Below are 19,412 nucleotides of genomic sequence, written 5' to 3' on the forward strand. Positions count from 1 at the left end.
GCGCTGCCTACAAGATACTCTCTCAAATTTTATGCCGCCGTCTATCACCGATTGCAAGAGAGTTCGTGGGGCAATATCAGGCTGGATTTATGGGTGAACGCGCTACAACGGACCAGATGTTCGCCATCCGCCAGGTGTTGCAGAAATGCCGCGAATACAACGTGCTCACACATCACTTGTTCATCGATTTCAAATCGGCGTATGATACAATCGATCGAGAACAGCTATGGCAGATTATGCACGAATACGGATTCCCGGATAAACTGATACGGTTGATCAAGGCGACGATGGATCGAGTGATGTGCGTAGTTCGAGTATCAGGGACACTCTCGAGTCCCTTCGAATCTCGCAGAGGGTTGCGGCAAGGTGATGATCTTTCGTGCTTGCTGTTCAACATTGCTTTGGAGGATGTAATAAGAAGAGCGGGGATAAACACGAGTGGGACGATTTTCACGAAGTCCGTTCAGCTGCTTGGTTTCGCCGATGATATTGATATTATTGCTCGTAAATTTGAGACGATGGCGGAAACGTACATCCGACTAAAGAGTGAAGCCAGGCGAATCGGATTAGTCATTAATGTTTCGAAGACAAAGTACATGATGGCAAAGGGCTCCAGGGAGGAATCACCGCGCCCGCCACCCCGAATTCATATCGACGGTGATGAAATCGAGGCGGTTGAAGAATTCGTGTACTTGGGCTCACTGGTGACCGCCGACAACGACACCAGCAGAGAAATTCAGAGGCGCATTGTGGCAGGAAATCGTTCTTACTTTGGACTCCGCAGAACTCTACGATCGAAAAAAGTTCGCCGTAACACGAAGTTAACCATCTACAAAACGCTGATTAGACCGGTCGTCCTCTATGGGCACGAAACATGGACCCTACGTGCAGAGGACCAACGCGCCCTTGGAGTTTTCGAACGGAAGGTGTTGCGTACCATCTACGGCGGAGTGCAGATGGAATACGGGACTTGGAGAAGGCGAATGAACCACGAGCTGCATCAGCTGCTGGGAGAACCAACCATCGTCCATACCGCGAAAATCGGGAGGCTACGGTGGGCGGGTCACGTCATCAGGATATCGGATAGCAACCCGACTAAAATGGTTCTCGAGAGTCATCCGACCGGTACAAGAAGACGTGGAGCGCAGCGAGCTAGGTGGGTCGACCAAGTGGAGGACGATCTGCGGACTCTACGCAGAGTGCGGAACTGGAGACATACAGCCATGGACCGAGTGGAATGGAGGCGGCTACTATGTACAGCAGAGGCCACCCCGGCCTTAGCCTGACCGGTAAGGTATGGTAAGGGATTCGATCCCAGGCCCTTGGCATGATAGTCTTGTGTTCTAACCATCAAACCAGGCCCGCTCCACCGCCAATTATTTAAGTGAACCAAACACATGCATGCGACACATCAAATCGCGGCTCCTTAGGTAACCTGATGAACGGTTAGCAAGAAAATAATCTCAGACCACAAGAAACTACCGGTAGTATTCCAAAACTAGCGTTGGGTGCTTCGTCGGAATTCAAAAGTGAGAAAAATTAAAGCAAGCGATAGATATCTTGACAAAACTAAGACGATCTCATCCAATTACACCATTTCAGTTTCCTGAGATGTAATAATGCAGAAGGATGGGTCAACGTTGTATGGGAAAATTTAAATTTAATCGTAATATCTCCGAACTAACTTTTTCGATTCTCTTTCGCGTCTAAAATGACTGTATAAAATTTTTGTGTGACTGGTTGCTCCCTCACGCACTGTAATTTGGTTGAAAGTTGAATGGGATTCAGTATGAAAAATTTCAGTTACTTGCATGTTTTTGTCAAATTTTACATGCATGATTATAAAAATATAGCGTGTGTAGAAGTGTGTAGAAAATTCTTTGTCGAAAATCGTTAAGGTAGGGGCTGTCCATAAACCACGTGGTCATTTTTTTGGGACTTTCCAACCCCCCCCCCCCCCCTTGGTCATTTGTCCATACAATTTTTTTTATTTGTCCATACAAAATGGTCATTGGCCGAACCCCCCCCCTCATGACCACGTGGTTTATGGACAGCCCCGTATCTGTGTTTGTGAAAAAGTTGTATCGTCTTGGTGTTGATCGGCCTCCAGTGATAGTGAAGGAGGTCAAGCTGTCAACTGAGAGGTCTGATATTTTCCAGCTCTGCCTATACGTTGAACATAGCGTCGGAATATGTGGCATCAATAAGTTTAAAGTCAATTCAATGATGCAATGATGGCTCTGATAAAATTCTAAGTAAAGTATTCTCATGATTCAGGAACATTCCAGCTCACGTCAACGGAAACGTCATGAGTACATATTCGCAGAGATGCATTTGAACGTGTTCTGTTCATGTTCTGTTCTAAGTCTGCGCTCACGTGAGCCGTGTTCAAGTTCAAACAAAGTGGGTGTTTGAACACGGGGCACTGCACAATGGTCCCAGGTCCGAATCTAGCTAGACAAAATTATTTACGGCGAAACTATTGATTTTAGCTATATGGTGTCTTTGGGAAAGTTTTTCCAAAATTTGTGTCCTATTCAGTCAATAAATTGAAATTAGGGTGGTCCAAATTGTTCAAAAGATTTGTATATCAACTTTTTTGTTTTTCCAAATACACCTATACAATGTTCTACAAAGTTTTAGAACAATTAATTTGGAGCAACTTTGCCGAAGAAACCAACCTCCTAACTATTACGTTTGACGAGTTATGATTTTTTGAAGCTTGGATGTTAGGGTGGACCTTAAAAAAATCAGTTTTTTGCTTATAACTTTTCATAGGGACATTTCTCGCAAAAACGTTGTTTCGAGCACTTTTAGATCTTTTGATTTTACACTTTTTCTCCGAAGAAGGCAATGTTATATCTCTTGAAATAAGAAAGTTATGCAAGATTTTCTCTTAAAAAATCGTTTTTCTTACATGTAAATATTTCAGAATGGCGCAAACCGATTTTCAATCTTTTAAATCCATTCAAAAGATCTCACTTTCATTGTTCGATGGTGAAAAAATAAAAGAAGTGTTTTTTGTTTAAAGCGCTTAATTAATTTTTGAAAATATGTCATTTTTCATCAAAAAATGGCCATAACTTCAAGAATATACAAAATACAGGTATGATGTCTTCGGCAAAAAGGTGCGCAATTGAATGCTTTAAAATTGTCTAGAACTAAGTTTTTTTGAAGAATCAACACATAAAAACATATTTTAAAAAAATTGGATTTTTAACTAAAAAATAAACACTATCAACGTTTCAAAGAACCTTCTGTCAATGCTACCCTAATGAAAGGTTCCATACTTTTCTCTCTATGTTGGATTTCTAAAAACAATCGATTAGTATGTATATACTTAATATTTTGGTTTATTGAGCTTAGAACAAATAAAAATTAAAACTACATATCTTTTCAATTCAATTCAAAATAACAAGTTCTTGAGCTTTGGCTGGAAGAGAGTTTAAAGGATAATCGCTGCTTTTCCTATTCATCAAGGAAATCACTGGATCGGATGTTAGAAGCAAACGTTGGAAGACGTCTTCGATGTTTGCCGTTCTGCTGAATTTCCTGGAGTGGAATTCTCGGAACTTTCTGATAGACTTGTTCCGGGTCTCCAGTGCTTCCTCGCTCAACATTCCAACAGGAACAGTACTGTGCTTCGCGATGGCACCGCCGTGGACCAAAATTTTGTGGAGAGTTGGAGACAGCGGATACCAACCATATAGGCTAGAATAAATTATTATTATTATCCAATTCCATTATTATTAGTTTTATTATTATTATATGTCAAACAACATCTTACCTGATATAAAGTTTCCTAGTCGTTTCCAAGTAGTTTTGGAATACTTCCACGTTGATATCACTCTTACAGTTGATAATAACTAGAATGATGTACATTCTCTCCAGTAGATCTTCATTCAACCCCGTAATTTCGCAGATTGTACGCCATTCTTTAAAGAACGTTCGTGAGGTATTACCATCATTGCTGTTGCCACCGCTCGGTAACGGTTCGCTAATTCTGAGCCCTAGTCTTCGTTTTATTTCGGCTCGAATGGTGGCTTCTCGTTGACGGACAGCTTCGTTAGACTTCGCTACGCGCCATGTCGGTTTTTCCATTTTTAGTCGATATGCTACCTTAAGAAACAGTTCCATTGTCCGAATATAGCAATGGAGAGGGGAGAATCCACGAGAGAACTTTTCAGCGTTGGTCTCGTTCAGATCGTTGGTTGCGTCGTTCAGATTCTTTCCGCTTTTCCCACAAAATGAGCAGCATTGCGAGTTTGTTTCTGTGAGGTCGTTTACTACCTTAGTATCCATCATACTTAGAATTAACGAAGAATATACAGTAATTGTCCGACCGTCTTGAAGAATTTCAGTTGGCCTCAGATTTTTTATTTGATCTCGCACTTTCTCAACTTCATTTCGCGTTAGCTGAGCAGATTCCTTCAAAAAAATTAGCTTGATCGGTCTGCACAACGAAACGGAAGAAGGTAGATCATTTTTCCAAAAAATATCTCGTTCGTGCTCTGAGATTCTTCCAATTAATTGGAGAGGAACAAGAGCCATCGAAAATATGTGTGAATCATTGTACTCTCGTAATTCACCGTCTTCATCCGTTTCAACAAAGTTTTGCTTATAGCGAGAGTGATTGCTACTGCCATCGCAGCCCCACTTATAGTTAATCTCAAACGTATTACAAGCCGAACCAGCAAGAATACTTCTATGGCTTTCTATTAAGCGTTTGTTTGTGTGGTCAACTAGGGATTGGAGGGGAACTTCGGCTGCTGATGGTTTTATCGTAATACCTGAAAATTATGAATATCTCATGACTATTTTTGCATTCCCATAATTATCTGTCCATAAGCAACATAGATTCATTTCGATCATGTTAGATAATAGAAAAGATGTTTTGTGATGCCTTTATAGTGTATGAATGGGCCCTATCTAATGAAATAGAAATTACCTTCAGGATACGTCAGCTTCTTTTCCTCCAAAACCCGATTGTAGGACGGATACAAATCACACCCTTTCTTCAAATCCGATGCACGAATGTCATTGTATTGACTCTTGGAAAATCCGTTCTTACAAATGAATGCCAAAGCTTCAGTCGGTGAATACTGCTCCACTCCGGCATCACTAGACTTCATAGATTGCTTCAAGCTAGTGGCGGTTTCTGGAAATTCAGAAATATTTTTGATGATCTTTGCCGCATCTCTATGTCCGGAACTTGTGGCTCTTGTTGCCGCTGCAAACATCAACTCCTGATACGGAACTTCGACGCTGATATCATGAACTTTTCGCTGCTTCGATTTTGTGCTTGAGGTTTCAAATGATTTACGCGGACGCCCTCTCTTGGTGTTCGACATCGGAAGTTCTTTGAAAGTTTCAAACCCACTCAACCTAATTTTGTTGCGCTCAAAGAAACGGTCTCTTTTCCGGTTGCTCTTTTTCCATGCTGTTGTGAATTTGAGTGCGAAAAAGCTAATTTTCTTTTGAAGTTCTGCAGTATCAATTGTTTTGCCCTGGAACTTGTCAATAACGTACTGACACAAAGATGTTGTAGAATTATCGGTAATGAATTGTTCCGCCAATTCATGGAAGGCGACTTTAAGACCTGGTGGAAAATTTAGTTAGGGAATCTACTTCAAAAGTTGAGAAATTCTGTAACTTACCAACTGACATCTTGCTTTTTTCTGTGGAACGATAACGCACTAACCAAAATTCAACAGCATGCATGCAGAAATCATGCTCTGCTGACTAGGCTTCTTTGAACTAGGCTACTTTGATCTACTTTACTATTACTTTAGAGCTTTTAGTAGAACTTGTTACTTCAGACTCTAGTTTAATTTAAAAACACTTCACTAATACTTTACTTTTGCAAAAGAAAATAAAAAATGAATAACTCTTTTAAAGAAAAACTAGAAAGGACGAGCAAATTCCTTTTAATTCTACTACTGTGCTTATCTTCGGACAGATAGGCCTATTTCGTCTGTGACTTACAGACTTCTTCAGTGTCAAGTGCTCGACTGAAGAAAACCTCGCATTCGTTGTGGTATTTATACTAGGAGTGTATGTGTAGGTACGTGTGTGGGTAAAAGTGTAGGTATAAAAATGTAGGTACAAAATTGTAGGTACATATTTGTAAAAAAGGGGGTGTATCTGCCTGTTAGAAAACAGGGTGTCAATAAGATACCTAAAGCTAGGAAAATTCCTACCGATTTGGTAGGTAGTCAATTGGTGTTTGTTGTGTTATTTTTTCCTGCCGATTTGGTAGGTAGTCAATTTGTGTTTTGTGTATTGTGTAATGTTTTGTGTGTGTTAGGTAAAAATTTAAACAGCCACGTGTACCCATTGCCCTGATCCTTGTTAAGTAGTTTTTTATTGTTTTGTTTGTAAATTTCTAAACTTTCTGCAACATCAAGTTTCCATGGGTTTGTAATGTGTCGTAAGAGTTTAATATTTGAAGTATTCATAAAATGTCCTTCATTGAAAATATGTTCAGCAACTTTAGATTTAAAATGATGAATGAGTCCCTTGTCTGTGTCTTTGTGTGCTTTTGATACTTCCGTTATGTGTTCTTTGAATCGTGTGTTGAGTGTGCGTTTTGTTTGTCCTATGTATATTTTGTCACAGTGATTACATGTTACTTTGTAAACACCAGATTTTGTTAAGTTGTCCAACGGGTCTTTCGTAGATCCTAAGAGAGTTTGAAGTTGGTTAGCTTTGCTTGTGAAAACTAATTCAAAACCAAACTTTCTGAGAATTGGTCGGAGTTTTTTGGTGTCATTGTTGTAGTTCACAGTTATCCGTTTAAGTGTAGGTTCTGTCCGTGTCAGTGTAGTCAAAGAACGTCTGTATTGTTGTTGTGTCTTTTTGTTGATGATCTGTTGTATTGTTTGTTTTGTGTAACCGTTCAACTGTGCTGTTTCGAAAATGTAATTAAGTTCTTTCGTTTTTCCTGTTTCACTAAGTGGAAGTGTCTGCATTCGGTGTATCATGTGATTGAAGGATGCAATTTTGTGTTGATGTGAGTGATTTGATGAATTTGGAATAGTGCGTTGAGTGTGTGTCGGTTTTCTGTAAATTTCGAAGGAAAGTGTTGATTCTTGTTTTACGATGAGTATGTCCACAAATGGTAGTTGGTTGTTCTGTTCAATTTCACAAGTGAATTCGATGTTTTTGTGTGCATTATTGATATTGTTCAAGATTTCAGGTAAAAGATGTTTCTTAACAATGCTAAACACGTCGTCAACGTATCTCCACCAGACTTCAGGAAGCTGTTTGTTGTTTTCTAAGCGTTTTTCCAAATTTGCCATAAAAATTTCACTTAAAAATGGAGAAAGTGGATTGCCCATGGGGGCACCATTAAGTTGTTTGTAGGTTTCATTTCTGAACGAAAAATAATTTTCTTCCATACAAATTTTGGTTAATTTGATGTATGTACGAACTTTCTTAATCCAATCTGAATTTGAATCTTCATATTGGTTCAGAAGCCAATCTTCTAGTAGGTTAATGGCCTCTTTAACTGGAATGCTTGGAAATAGTGATTTAACGTCGAATGAAACTAAAATTTCATCGTCGTTAACGGATAAATTCTGTACTAGTTCTGTGAATTGTTCGGAATTCTTGACAGATCTACTGTGAAATTTTTTAGGCATGTTTTGGAATTCTTGTACTAAATATTTGGCAATTTTGTGTGTAGGTGAACCAATGGCTGAAACAATCTCACGCATTTCATTTCCAGGTTTATGAACTTTGGGAAGTCCTTTTATTCTTGGCAATGAAGGGTTAGATTCTTTCAGGCTTTTAATGACGCTTCCTAAAACTGGTGTAGACTCTTTGAGAGTTTTGTCAACACGTCTTACTAATCCTGGAAGAGGATCAGTACGTTGTTTTCGGTAAGGTCCATTTTGAATTTTGTTATTCATTATTTCATCATAGTCCTCTTTGTTCATGATTACTGTTTTGTTTCCTTTGTCAGCTTTCAGATAGAAAACTGGTTTCTGGTTAAGTTCTTTGATTATTCGTTGTTCTTTCAGGTGTTCTTTGTTCAATTTGTTTTGTTGTGTGTTTTGAATAGTGTTAGCTGTTTGTGTTCTGATTTCTTGAATCTGTGGTGTCTGTAAATTGTTCGTGTTGATAGCTGTTTCAATGTCGATTATGGTTTGTGTTGAATCTGGTTTAGAGTGTACTGCGTAGTTAAGACCTTTGTTGAGAAGGGTCAACTGTTCTTCCGTGAACTGTTCGGAAGAGCGATTGACCACTAACCCAGTTAGTTCTTGTGTTGTGTTTTGTGGTTGTGTAGAAGAACATGTAAACTTCGGATTTTGCATCTTTAATGCTTTAAGTTTTTTATCTAGTAATTTCCTTTTTCTTTCTGATTCACAAAATTCTGCAACTTTTACTTTTGTTAGAAAATTAGGGAAAGATTCAGGATAATCTTTCGCTAACTTTAAATGGAGAGAATAACATTCCAAAGTTTTCATGTTGATCTTGCTGTGTAGTTTTTTGATGCTTTCTTTGATGAGTGTTTGTTCAAGTGTCTTTACTATGTTGGGGTTTGTGGCTGTTTTAACTTTTACCTTGTGACTTACGGGAGTAAGCCTGTACTCTATACACTTCTTGAGAAACGCGATATCCTTGTGTAATCCTGCGATGGTCTTCTTCAACTCGATGAACTTATTCGGCTCTGACTTTGGCTTGGTTGCCATCTTCACAGACGAAATAGGCCTATCTGTCCGAAGATAAGCACAGTAGTAGAATTAAAAGGAATTTGCTCGTCCTTTCTAGTTTTTCTTTAAAAGAGTTATTCATTTTTTATTTTCTTTTGCAAAAGTAAAGTATTAGTGAAGTGTTTTTAAATTAAACTAGAGTCTGAAGTAACAAGTTCTACTAAAAGCTCTAAAGTAATAGTAAAGTGAAGATGGCAACCAAGCCAAAGTCAGAGCCGAATAAGTTCATCGAGTTGAAGAAGACCATCGCAGGATTACACAAGGATATCGCGTTTCTCAAGAAGTGTATAGAGTACAGGCTTACTCCCGTAAGTCACAAGGTAAAAGTTAAAACAGCCACAAACCCCAACATAGTAAAGACACTTGAACAAACACTCATCAAAGAAAGCATCAAAAAACTACACAGCAAGATCAACATGAAAACTTTGGAATGTTATTCTCTCCATTTAAAGTTAGCGAAAGATTATCCTGAATCTTTCCCTAATTTTCTAACAAAAGTAAAAGTTGCAGAATTTTGTGAATCAGAAAGAAAAAGGAAATTACTAGATAAAAAACTTAAAGCATTAAAGATGCAAAATCCGAAGTTTACATGTTCTTCTACACAACCACAAAACACAACACAAGAACTAACTGGGTTAGTGGTCAATCGCTCTTCCGAACAGTTCACGGAAGAACAGTTGACCCTTCTCAACAAAGGTCTTAACTACGCAGTACACTCTAAACCAGATTCAACACAAACCATAATCGACATTGAAACAGCTATCAACACGAACAATTTACAGACACCACAGATTCAAGAAATCAGAACACAAACAGCTAACACTATTCAAAACACACAACAAAACAAATTGAACAAAGAACACCTGAAAGAACAACGAATAATCAAAGAACTTAACCAGAAACCAGTTTTCTATCTGAAAGCTGACAAAGGAAACAAAACAGTAATCATGAACAAAGAGGACTATGATGAAATAATGAATAACAAAATTCAAAATGGACCTTACCGAAAACAACGTACTGATCCTCTTCCAGGATTAGTAAGACGTGTTGACAAAACTCTCAAAGAGTCTACACCAGTTTTAGGAAGCGTCATTAAAAGCCTGAAAGAATCTAACCCTTCATTGCCAAGAATAAAAGGACTTCCCAAAGTTCATAAACCTGGAAATGAAATGCGTGAAATTGTTTCAGCCATTGGTTCACCTACACACAAAATTGCCAAATATTTAGTACAAGAATTCCAAAACATGCCTAAAAAATTTCACAGTAGATCTGTCAAGAATTCCGAACAATTCACAGAACTAGTACAGAATTTATCCGTTAACGACGATGAAATTTTAGTTTCATTCGACGTTAAATCACTATTTCCAAGCATTCCAGTTAAAGAGGCCATTAACCTACTAGAAGATTGGCTTCTGAACCAATATGAAGATTCAAATTCAGATTGGATTAAGAAAGTTCGTACATACATCAAATTAACCAAACTTTGTATGGAAGAAAATTATTTTTCGTTCAGAAATGAAACCTACAAACAACTTAATGGTGCCCCCATGGGCAATCCACTTTCTCCATTTTTAAGTGAAATTTTTATGGCAAATTTGGAAAAACGCTTAGAAAACAACAAACAGCTTCCTGAAGTCTGGTGGAGATACGTTGACGACGTGTTTAGCATTGTTAAGAAACATCTTTTACCTGAAATCTTGAACAATATCAATAATGCACACAAAAACATCGAATTCACTTGTGAAATTGAACAGAACAACCAACTACCATTTGTGGACATACTCATCGTAAAACAAGAATCAACACTTTCCTTCGAAATTTACAGAAAACCGACACACACTCAACGCACTATTCCAAATTCATCAAATCACTCACATCAACACAAAATTGCATCCTGCAATCACATGATACACCGAATGCAGACACTTCCACTTAGTGAAACAGGAAAAACGAAAGAACTTAATTACATTTTCGAAACAGCACAGTTGAACGGTCACACAAAACAAACAATACAACAGATCATCAACAAAAAGACACAACAACAATACAGACGTTCTTTGACTACACTGACACGGACAGAACCTACACTTAAACGGATAACTGTGAACTACAACAATGACACCAAAAAACTCCGACCAATTCTCAGAAAGTTTGGTTTTGAATTAGTTTTCACAAGCAAAGCTAACCAACTTCAAACTCTCTTAGGATCTACGAAAGACCCGTTGGACAACTTAACAAAATCTGGTGTTTACAAAGTAACATGTAATCACTGTGACAAAATATACATAGGACAAACAAAACACACACTCAACACACGATTCAAAGAACACATAACGGAAGTATCAAAAGCACACAAAGACACAGACAAGGGACTCATTCATCATTTTAAATCTAAAGTTGCTGAACATATTTTCAATGAAGGACATTTTATGAATACTTCAAATATTAAACTCTTACGACACATTACAAACCCATGGAAACTTGATGTTGCAGAAAGTTTAGAAATTTACAAACAAAACAATAAAAAACTACTTAACAAGGATCAGGGCAATGGGTACACGTGGCTGTTTAAATTTTTACCTAACACACACAAAACATTACACAATACACAAAACACAAATTGACTACCTACCAAATCGGCAGGAAAAAATAACACAACAAACACCAATTGACTACCTACCAAATCGGTAGGAATTTTCCTAGCTTTAGGTATCTTATTGACACCCTGTTTTCTAACAGGCAGATACACCCCCTTTTTTACAAATATGTACCTACAATTTTGTACCTACATTTTTATACCTACACTTTTACCCACACACGTACCTACACATACACTCCTAGTATAAATACCACAACGAATGCGAGGTTTTCTTCAGTCGAGCACTTGACACTGAAGAAGTCTGTAAGTCACAGACGAAATAGGCCTATCTGTCCGAAGATAAGCACAGTAGTAGAATTAAAAGGAATTTGCTCGTCCTTTCTAGTTTTTCTTTAAAAGAGTTATTCATTTTTTATTTTCTTTTGCAAAAGTAAAGTATTAGTGAAGTGTTTTTAAATTAAACTAGAGTCTGAAGTACTTTGATCTAGTCTACTTTGATCTAGGCTACTTTGATCAGCATTCCTTTGTTTCTCAAATATATTTTTATGTGTTTAAAAAAAAACTTTGTTCTAGATATTTTTAAAGCATTCAATTGCGCACGTTTTTGCCGAAGACATCATACCCGTAATTCGTACATTGTTGAAGTTGACTGCTTTTAGAAATTCAACATATAGACACAAGTATGGAACCTTTCATTAGGGTAGCATTGACAGAAGGTTCTTTGAAACGTTGATAGTGTTTATTTTTTAGTTAAAAATCCAATTTTTTTAAAATATGTTTTTATGTGTTGATTCTTCAAAAAAACTTAGTTCTAGACAATTTTAAAGCATTCAATTGCGCACCTTTTTGCCGAAGACATCATACCTGTATTTTGTATATTCTTGAAGTTATGGCCATTTTTTGATGAAAAATGACATATTTTCAAAAATTAATTAAGCGCTTTAAACAAAAAACACTTCTTTTATTTTTTCACCATCGAACAATGAAAGTGAGATCTTTTGAATGGATTTAAAAGATCGAAAATCGGTTTGCGCCATTCTGAAATATTTACATGTAAGAAAAGCGATTTTTTAAGAGAAAATCTTGCATAACTTTCTTATTTCAAGAGATATAACATTGCCCTCTTCGGAGAAAAAGTGTAAAATCAAAAGATCTAAAAGTGCTCGGAACAACGTTTTTGCGAGAAATGTCCCTATGAAAAGTTATAAGCAAAAAACTGATTTTTTTAAGGTCCACCCTAACATCCAAGTTTCAAAAAATCATAACTCGTCAACCGTAATAGTTAGGAGGTTGGTTTCTTCGGCAAAGTTGCTCCAAATTAATTGTTCTAAAACTTTGTAGAACATTGTATAGGTGTATTTGGAAAAACAAAAAAGTTTATATACAAATCTTTTGAACCATTTGGACCACCCTAATTTCAATTTATTGACTAAATAGGACACAAATTTTGGAAAAACTTTCCCAAAGACACCATATAGCTAAAATCAATAGTTTCGCCGTAAATAATTTTGTCTAGCTAGATTCGGACCTGGGACCATTGTGCACTGTGTAGCTAATAGCAACTGATTTGCGACCTTTGCAGTCATTCGGTCATCATCGCTGGGGCGTGCGTGTCGGTCGTCCAGATTTTCACAAGGTTTTTGCAACAACGCTGGATGTGAAATATCCGTACAGCTTACTAAAAAAATGGCTAGTTCTCTATGAACAAAAAGTCAGATCTCTTCTCTTATGAGGTTTTCCCACCAAGAGGAGCCTCCTACTCTAAATTCAAAGGGCTCATTACACTTGTTCAAGTCAGTTCCTGTTCAACTTTTTTTTTCTCAGTGATGTGATGTGGACCGGAGCTCCGCGGAGGAGCTTCTTACTAGTCTGATGCCAGGATTACATCTGAGAAACGACACGGCGGGTGTGTGGAGCCGCACGCCAAAATATCGAAGGAACAAAAACTATGTCCAGGGCTTGGCTCGTTTCTGACCTGGTGTTATCTCGGCCCTCAACATCCTACATAATGACATAGAATTCACTTACGGCACTTACGGGGACTTCGAGTAGACATCCATTGAATCAGTAGGGAACGAAAGTGACTGTAAATGCAAATGCGGCGTCGTAAAACATCATGATTTTTATTTACTTTCGGTTAATGATCTGAACTGTCAATTTTGAACACCATTTCGTGAGCAATCTAGTTGCCCAGATTGTGTTCAAAAATGAGAACACGCACGTAAGAGCAATCAGGGAACATTTTCGGCACGCTCACAGAACATGAGCGTTCAAAATGCATCTCTGCATATTCGACGAGACAGGCACTATCACCACTAGGTGGATCAATCCGGGTTTTTTAGATTTAAGTATTAACTAGATATTAAGTAATTCAGTCTGTACAACTTCATTGTTGAAGACGTTGGAAGAAATAAATAAATAAATAAATATTTCTTATGCTTTTTCTGACGAAATAGTTCAGTTAAAACTTAATGCTGAACAGATCATATTTATTGCAAATGCTATAAGGAATCCTAATCCAATTGAATATTTGAGGTTTACGGTCGTACTTTTTGAGGGGTAGTGGAAAATCTGACCAAATCGTCAAAACGTAGTAACGCCACAAAATTGGTGTCCTAAGATTCATTTTCTGGCAATTTTAGCAAGAGTTTATTTATCTGTTAATTTGTCCAGGAATTCTCCCGAAAATGCAACTGCTTTACAGGATCCTCCCCTCCCATATTGTTTTGCGGAATTTAGAAATCCGATAATTCCATTAAGTAACTCACCTAGCAATTGTCAGAAATTTCTCTAGAAAATTTCGTTAGAAATACGTCCTACAGCACTCGTTCTTTTGGAAATGCAATTCTTTCTAGACTTCTTCTGTGAATACTTCAAGGAAATTCTCAAAATATTGCCGGAGAAGTTCCCAGATGACATACAGAAATGTTTTTATAGTTATAGCAAGGGAGTTTCTAAAATAAATCTCTCCAAAAGTTGATAATGGGTCTCCCGGAAAGTTGTTTTAAGTATTTTCTTGTAGTTCTTTGAAATTATTATGAAGAAGAAATTTGAAGAGATTTCCGAAGGAATTACTCTTGGAATTCCAGAGTGCATTTGGCGAAGAAAAACCGAAAAAAATTCCGAACGATGTTTTTCTAGAAAATCACAGTTTTTCAGGAAGTTCTCAGAAAAAAATCTTGAAGTAATTCCTAGACAAATTGCCAGAGAAAACTTCAAAAAGAAATTGGTGAGTTTATAAAGAAATAGTAGAACATATTCAGAAGAAATATGCCAAGTAACTCCCAAAAAAATTAACGGAGGAATTCCTTCTTAAATTACGGATGAAATCATTAAATAACGTGCCGGAGGAATTCCCGGAGATCCTCAAGTAGTTCTTGCAGAAATAACTCATAGAATTGCTGAAGAAATTGCCCGAATCGTCGAAGAAATTTGGACATTTTTTGGAAAGAACTCCAACATAATTATTTTCCCCCTGAGGAAGACACTATCCCCGTGTCGAAACGTCGGGTGAATAAAACAACTTGTTTTTAAATGCCAAGACTGCGTAGCCGTTAATCAAGAGAATAAATCGTTTGAGGAATTTCATTAGGATGTTTTGGCGTGAGTTCGACAAGAGCATTTTCGAAGGAGTTCCTAAAATATTTTTCTTGTGGGATATCTAAAGAAGACATTCTTGAAGTATTTTTTAAGGAATTCTCGAAAGAATGTCGGAGATCAGTAAATTAATCCAGTGGAGGTATTTCTGAAGAAGCTGTAAGAGTAATTATGTCTAAGAAACACCAGAGGAAATCGTAAAAATTGGCGTATTCATAAAAATAGTCGTTAAAGGTTCTAAACAAATTGTTGGAGGCGTTTCTGAAAAAAAAAAATAGTTAATTCCTGTTGAAAAAATGCCAAGAAATCAAAAGAACTTGTTATACTGTGTCATGCAATGCAAGATTTGTCAAAAAACTTGAAGAATTATAGTGACAATATAAAAAAAAACGAAGAAACATAGAAAACAAACATATAATACAATTGCTGAAAAAAAATTTGGACCAAATTTTAGACATTTTCTTGGATTCTGAAACTTTAAGAGAACTCTTAGGAATGAAAACCGCTGAATTCCTGCCAAAAGTTTGATGCAAATGTAAAAAGTCTTCCCACCCAAAATATTTTTTTTAAGAACTGTAAACACGAATTCTGCCTAAAACTTCATGCGAAAGGGCTTTTAGAATTCTTTCTCAAATTTGTCGTCTTAACTTCCACAGATCGTGTTTACAGCATGATAGCTGCCATCTTCGTCAGACTCTCGCATGCTAGTAAGGAATGTATCTGAAATTAACTGTAAACGTTTACAACAGCCTCAAAACCCAAGCAGCACACATGTCACAAAGGAGTATCGGCAGAGCAGTTTTTTTTGTTGGACATGAGTCATTTTCAAGTTATTTTTCCTTTGGGTTAGATTAACTTGAAAATGACTCGTGTCCAAGAAAAAACCCGCGCTGTCGGCACTCCTTTGTGACATATGTGCTGCTTGGGAATTTGGGCTATTATATGTGCTGCTTGGGCAGTTCTGATTTAAAAGTAATACCTTGGTCTTTTATTCCAAAGATTACACACTAGCGTGGTTCAAAAAATCGTTTTTGCTCCACACCGCTTATTCGATTTGTAACCAGATTCTATGCCTTCTCCCAAAATTTGAGCTCATTTGGTTGAAAATTGAGACTGCACAAGCCCTTCAAAGTTTGTATGGGAATTACTATGGGAAAACGATGTTTCTCATTCGATCCACCGTAGCATTTCCCCAAGTGCCCTAGTGGGTTAGTCGACCCTTGGTAATCCTAGGCTACTCTATCAGCTACAACTTTGCCGAAGACCGTATTCCAATCGAACACCTCATTAATTAGTTACCGATTTTTATCCAGAATCGAAATCTTTACTCATGATGGTTGAACTATTTGGTGGGCATCACTGCATTTTGCAGTGAAACATAGTAGCCATGATTTCAGTGTGCTATCTTTGGCGCCATGTGCAGCAATGTTGCCTGCTGGGAAGCTGGAGGATCACTGTTAAAGTTTGCCCAGTTGGATACAAATCGATAACTAATTAATGAGGCGTCCGATTTGAATGCGGTCTTCGGCAAAGTTGTAGCTGATAGAGTAGCCTAGGATTACCAAGGGTCGATTAACCCACTAGGGTTCTTGGGGAAATGCTACGGTGGATCGAATTAAAAACATCGTTTTCCCATAGTAATTCCCATACAAACTTTGAAGGGCTTGTGCAGTCTCAATTTTCAACCAAATGAGCTCAAATTTTGGGAGAAGGCATATAATCTGGTTAGGAATCGAATAAGCGGTGTGGAGCAAAAACGATTTTTTGAACCACGCTATTACACACGTATTTTTTTAAATTTTGTACACCTCCTAAAAATTTGAAATTGCGAAAACTGTGGGTAAATCTTTAAATTATTTTTTTTTCTTATTTTTGCGCACGTATTGTTTTTTCCAGAATGCCCATGATATTGGTTTTTTTTTTCAAGAAAAATATCATCCGCATTTAAGGGCAATTCTTAAAAAATATAAAAGGCCATTTTTTGAGAAACTCTTTTTTATGGGTCTTCAAAGAATTATTACGCAAATAAAAAATACATAAAGTTGAAAAATCGCATTTTTTTTCATTTTATTAAAATTTATTGAAGAGCTAGTTTTACCAGAGAACGGAATTTTATAACCTCTGAAGATATTTAAAACAGAGCGTCAAAGTTTTACCAAAAAGTAGGTGTTATTTGGAATTGACTATTTTCTAAATGTTGGGGGTTTTTCTATCTAAAATAAGAATATTAAAAGTCGGTATTTAGTGGTATGTTATGTGTACTTAACGGAACGATAACAAAAAAATAAAAAAAATATATAGTATTTTATAAAGATTGTTATTTTGTGTGGTGTACTCATTGAACCGTATTTTTAATAATACGAAACATTCTCCAAATGTTTTCCAAATGGCTGTTCTAAATTTTATTATATTGTGAAGTTTAGATAGAAGAACCGGAATAAAAAAGACCAACCATGCTTCGAGTTACAGCAGTTATAGGTTATTTCCGATACCGTCCTTACGTACAAGTATGCATTTTAATTTGATCAAATTGTGTTGCTGATTGTTTCACTAATTCAGCAACACAATTTGAGTGAACCATTGAACATTGGTTTCACCACTTTGAATTAGGAATGAGTTGAACAACAATACAATTATTATTTCCCTAGTTAATTCACACATTCTCTGGGTGGAACTATATCGGGGTGCACACTTGGTGACACTAGCGCCAAAAGGTAAAACATCGGAGAATTTGTACCGCGATTCGAAATGTGACAGCGCCGCGTAATGGCCACATTGCCAGTTATTTCGAAACAACCGTTGCAATTCTTTACACAACTGCACTTCATGAGCTTAGACGTCTGTTCTCTGTGGTTCTTCGTTATTTAATTAAAAAAAAAATCAAAACCTAAAAAGTGAGGAAATGCTCCTAGTTTCGCCGTAAGATGATGATTCTAATGTGGAACAGGTCGTGTCTATTCCAGAGCCACATAATACATAGAGCCACTGAAGCAGTTCAGTTACCATTAGGTTTAAAAATATTGTGTACATGTGCATACACTTCAACATTCCGAGTTGCAGAACTCCATAAATCACTGTATGATCACTGATCATTGCTATTTGTCCAATAGGTGCCTCCAAGCGAAGAACCGCATTTCACACCTTTTGACGCTAAACTACCAATTTAAAGACCAGTTAATAGAAATCTGAAAACCACGCAATACTGACGGAGCGACCTTTTAGTGATGTTCAGGGTGTTCATGACCATTGCCGATAGCGATGAACGTTTTGTGCAGATACTATGTACTATTAATTTGCCACATACCGTCGCCGCAGGCTGCGTTTCAAGAAGCTTGATCCGTCAGCTACCTACTCCATATCGTGGCTCATGAGTCGTGGTTGGTGATAGATGGAAAACAGAAGACAAAAAAAAAACTGCCACGACTTCAGAGAGGCCTTCGCCGAAACAGTCGACGTCGTCGTCGTCGAGCTAGTCCCAGCGCAGAAATGAGGAAAACTTAATAGCTCCTAATTGGTCATAAAAATAATAACATAATTGCTTGAAATGGACCCGTCAAAAGTAGCCAAGGCGGTTTTTGTGTTGGTGTTTTCTTCTTGTTTCTTTGGAGCATGGTTTGTGTGCAGTGGACAAGACTGGTGAGTGGATAAGATCATCGGGGCTGATGGTCTGTTTGTTATGGTCATCTTCATCGCCAAAGTCGTTCGTAGTAATAATGATCTTCACTTTGTACTTTATTTGGCTTTTGTGCAGACTCTGTCGGTCATTGATTGTAGGTATGGCGTGTGTGTGAACAATTATGGTCAATGATCAGATTTATTAAAATCTCCAGTATAAAATTGCTACCTTTTTAACCAACAGTCCTTAACGTTTTATAGGGAGTGGCCAAAATGTTTGGGATAGGCAACTTTTTTTTCTTTCACAAAAAAGTTCAACATTCTGTAACTTTTCATACAGTGCTTAAAAAGTTTTGAGTGTTTGTCATGCATCTTTGGTACAAATTTGAGCTCGATTGGTTAATCTTTCGCGAAGCTAGAATTGCATTTTTAAAATACTATTTTTTAGCCAACTACTTTTTGAACTGTCATATCTCGGAAACCATTGAACCGAATTGAATTGAATTTTGAACATTTATCAACAATATATTAATGTTTGAAAAGTCTTTAATACCTAGGTATTTTTTAATGTTGAAAAAAAGATATGATGAGTCGACACTTTTTGGATCTTTCTAGAAAAAATGTAATTTTTCACATCAACGTCATTAAATTTTAGTCCAGATATCCAAAGATTTTCTACTTCTGTTCTTAAGATATCTATAATAGGATATATCAGAGCCTATTTGGATTAAAGGAAGAACACATTAAGTAATTTTTGTGTGATATTGTGAATTCGACTTATTTTCCTCTATATGGGTGAAGATATCTTTAACTTCGTTAAAGATTAACCCATCGAGCTCAAATATGTACCAATGATGCACATACACGATCGATCATAAACGATC

At 37.1% G+C, this 19,412-nt stretch overlaps 1 protein-coding gene across 1 annotated transcript; it reads left to right on the forward strand.

Moving 5' to 3' along the window:
- The first annotated feature begins 5,778 nt into the window (after positions 1-5,778).
- Positions 5,779-11,791, forward strand: LOC134287666 (uncharacterized). Its single transcript, XM_062850061.1, has 2 exons — positions 5,779-6,138; positions 8,838-11,791. The coding sequence occupies exon 2, from the start codon at positions 8,909-8,911 to the stop codon at positions 11,339-11,341; it is 2,433 nt and encodes an 810-aa protein (XP_062706045.1). The 5' UTR covers positions 5,779-6,138; positions 8,838-8,908; the 3' UTR covers positions 11,342-11,791.
- The last annotated feature ends 7,621 nt before the right edge of the window (positions 11,792-19,412 follow it).

This window comes from Aedes albopictus, chromosome 2 (genome assembly GCF_035046485.1).
Source record: "Aedes albopictus strain Foshan chromosome 2, AalbF5, whole genome shotgun sequence".
Taxonomy (NCBI): domain Eukaryota; kingdom Metazoa; phylum Arthropoda; class Insecta; order Diptera; family Culicidae; genus Aedes; species Aedes albopictus.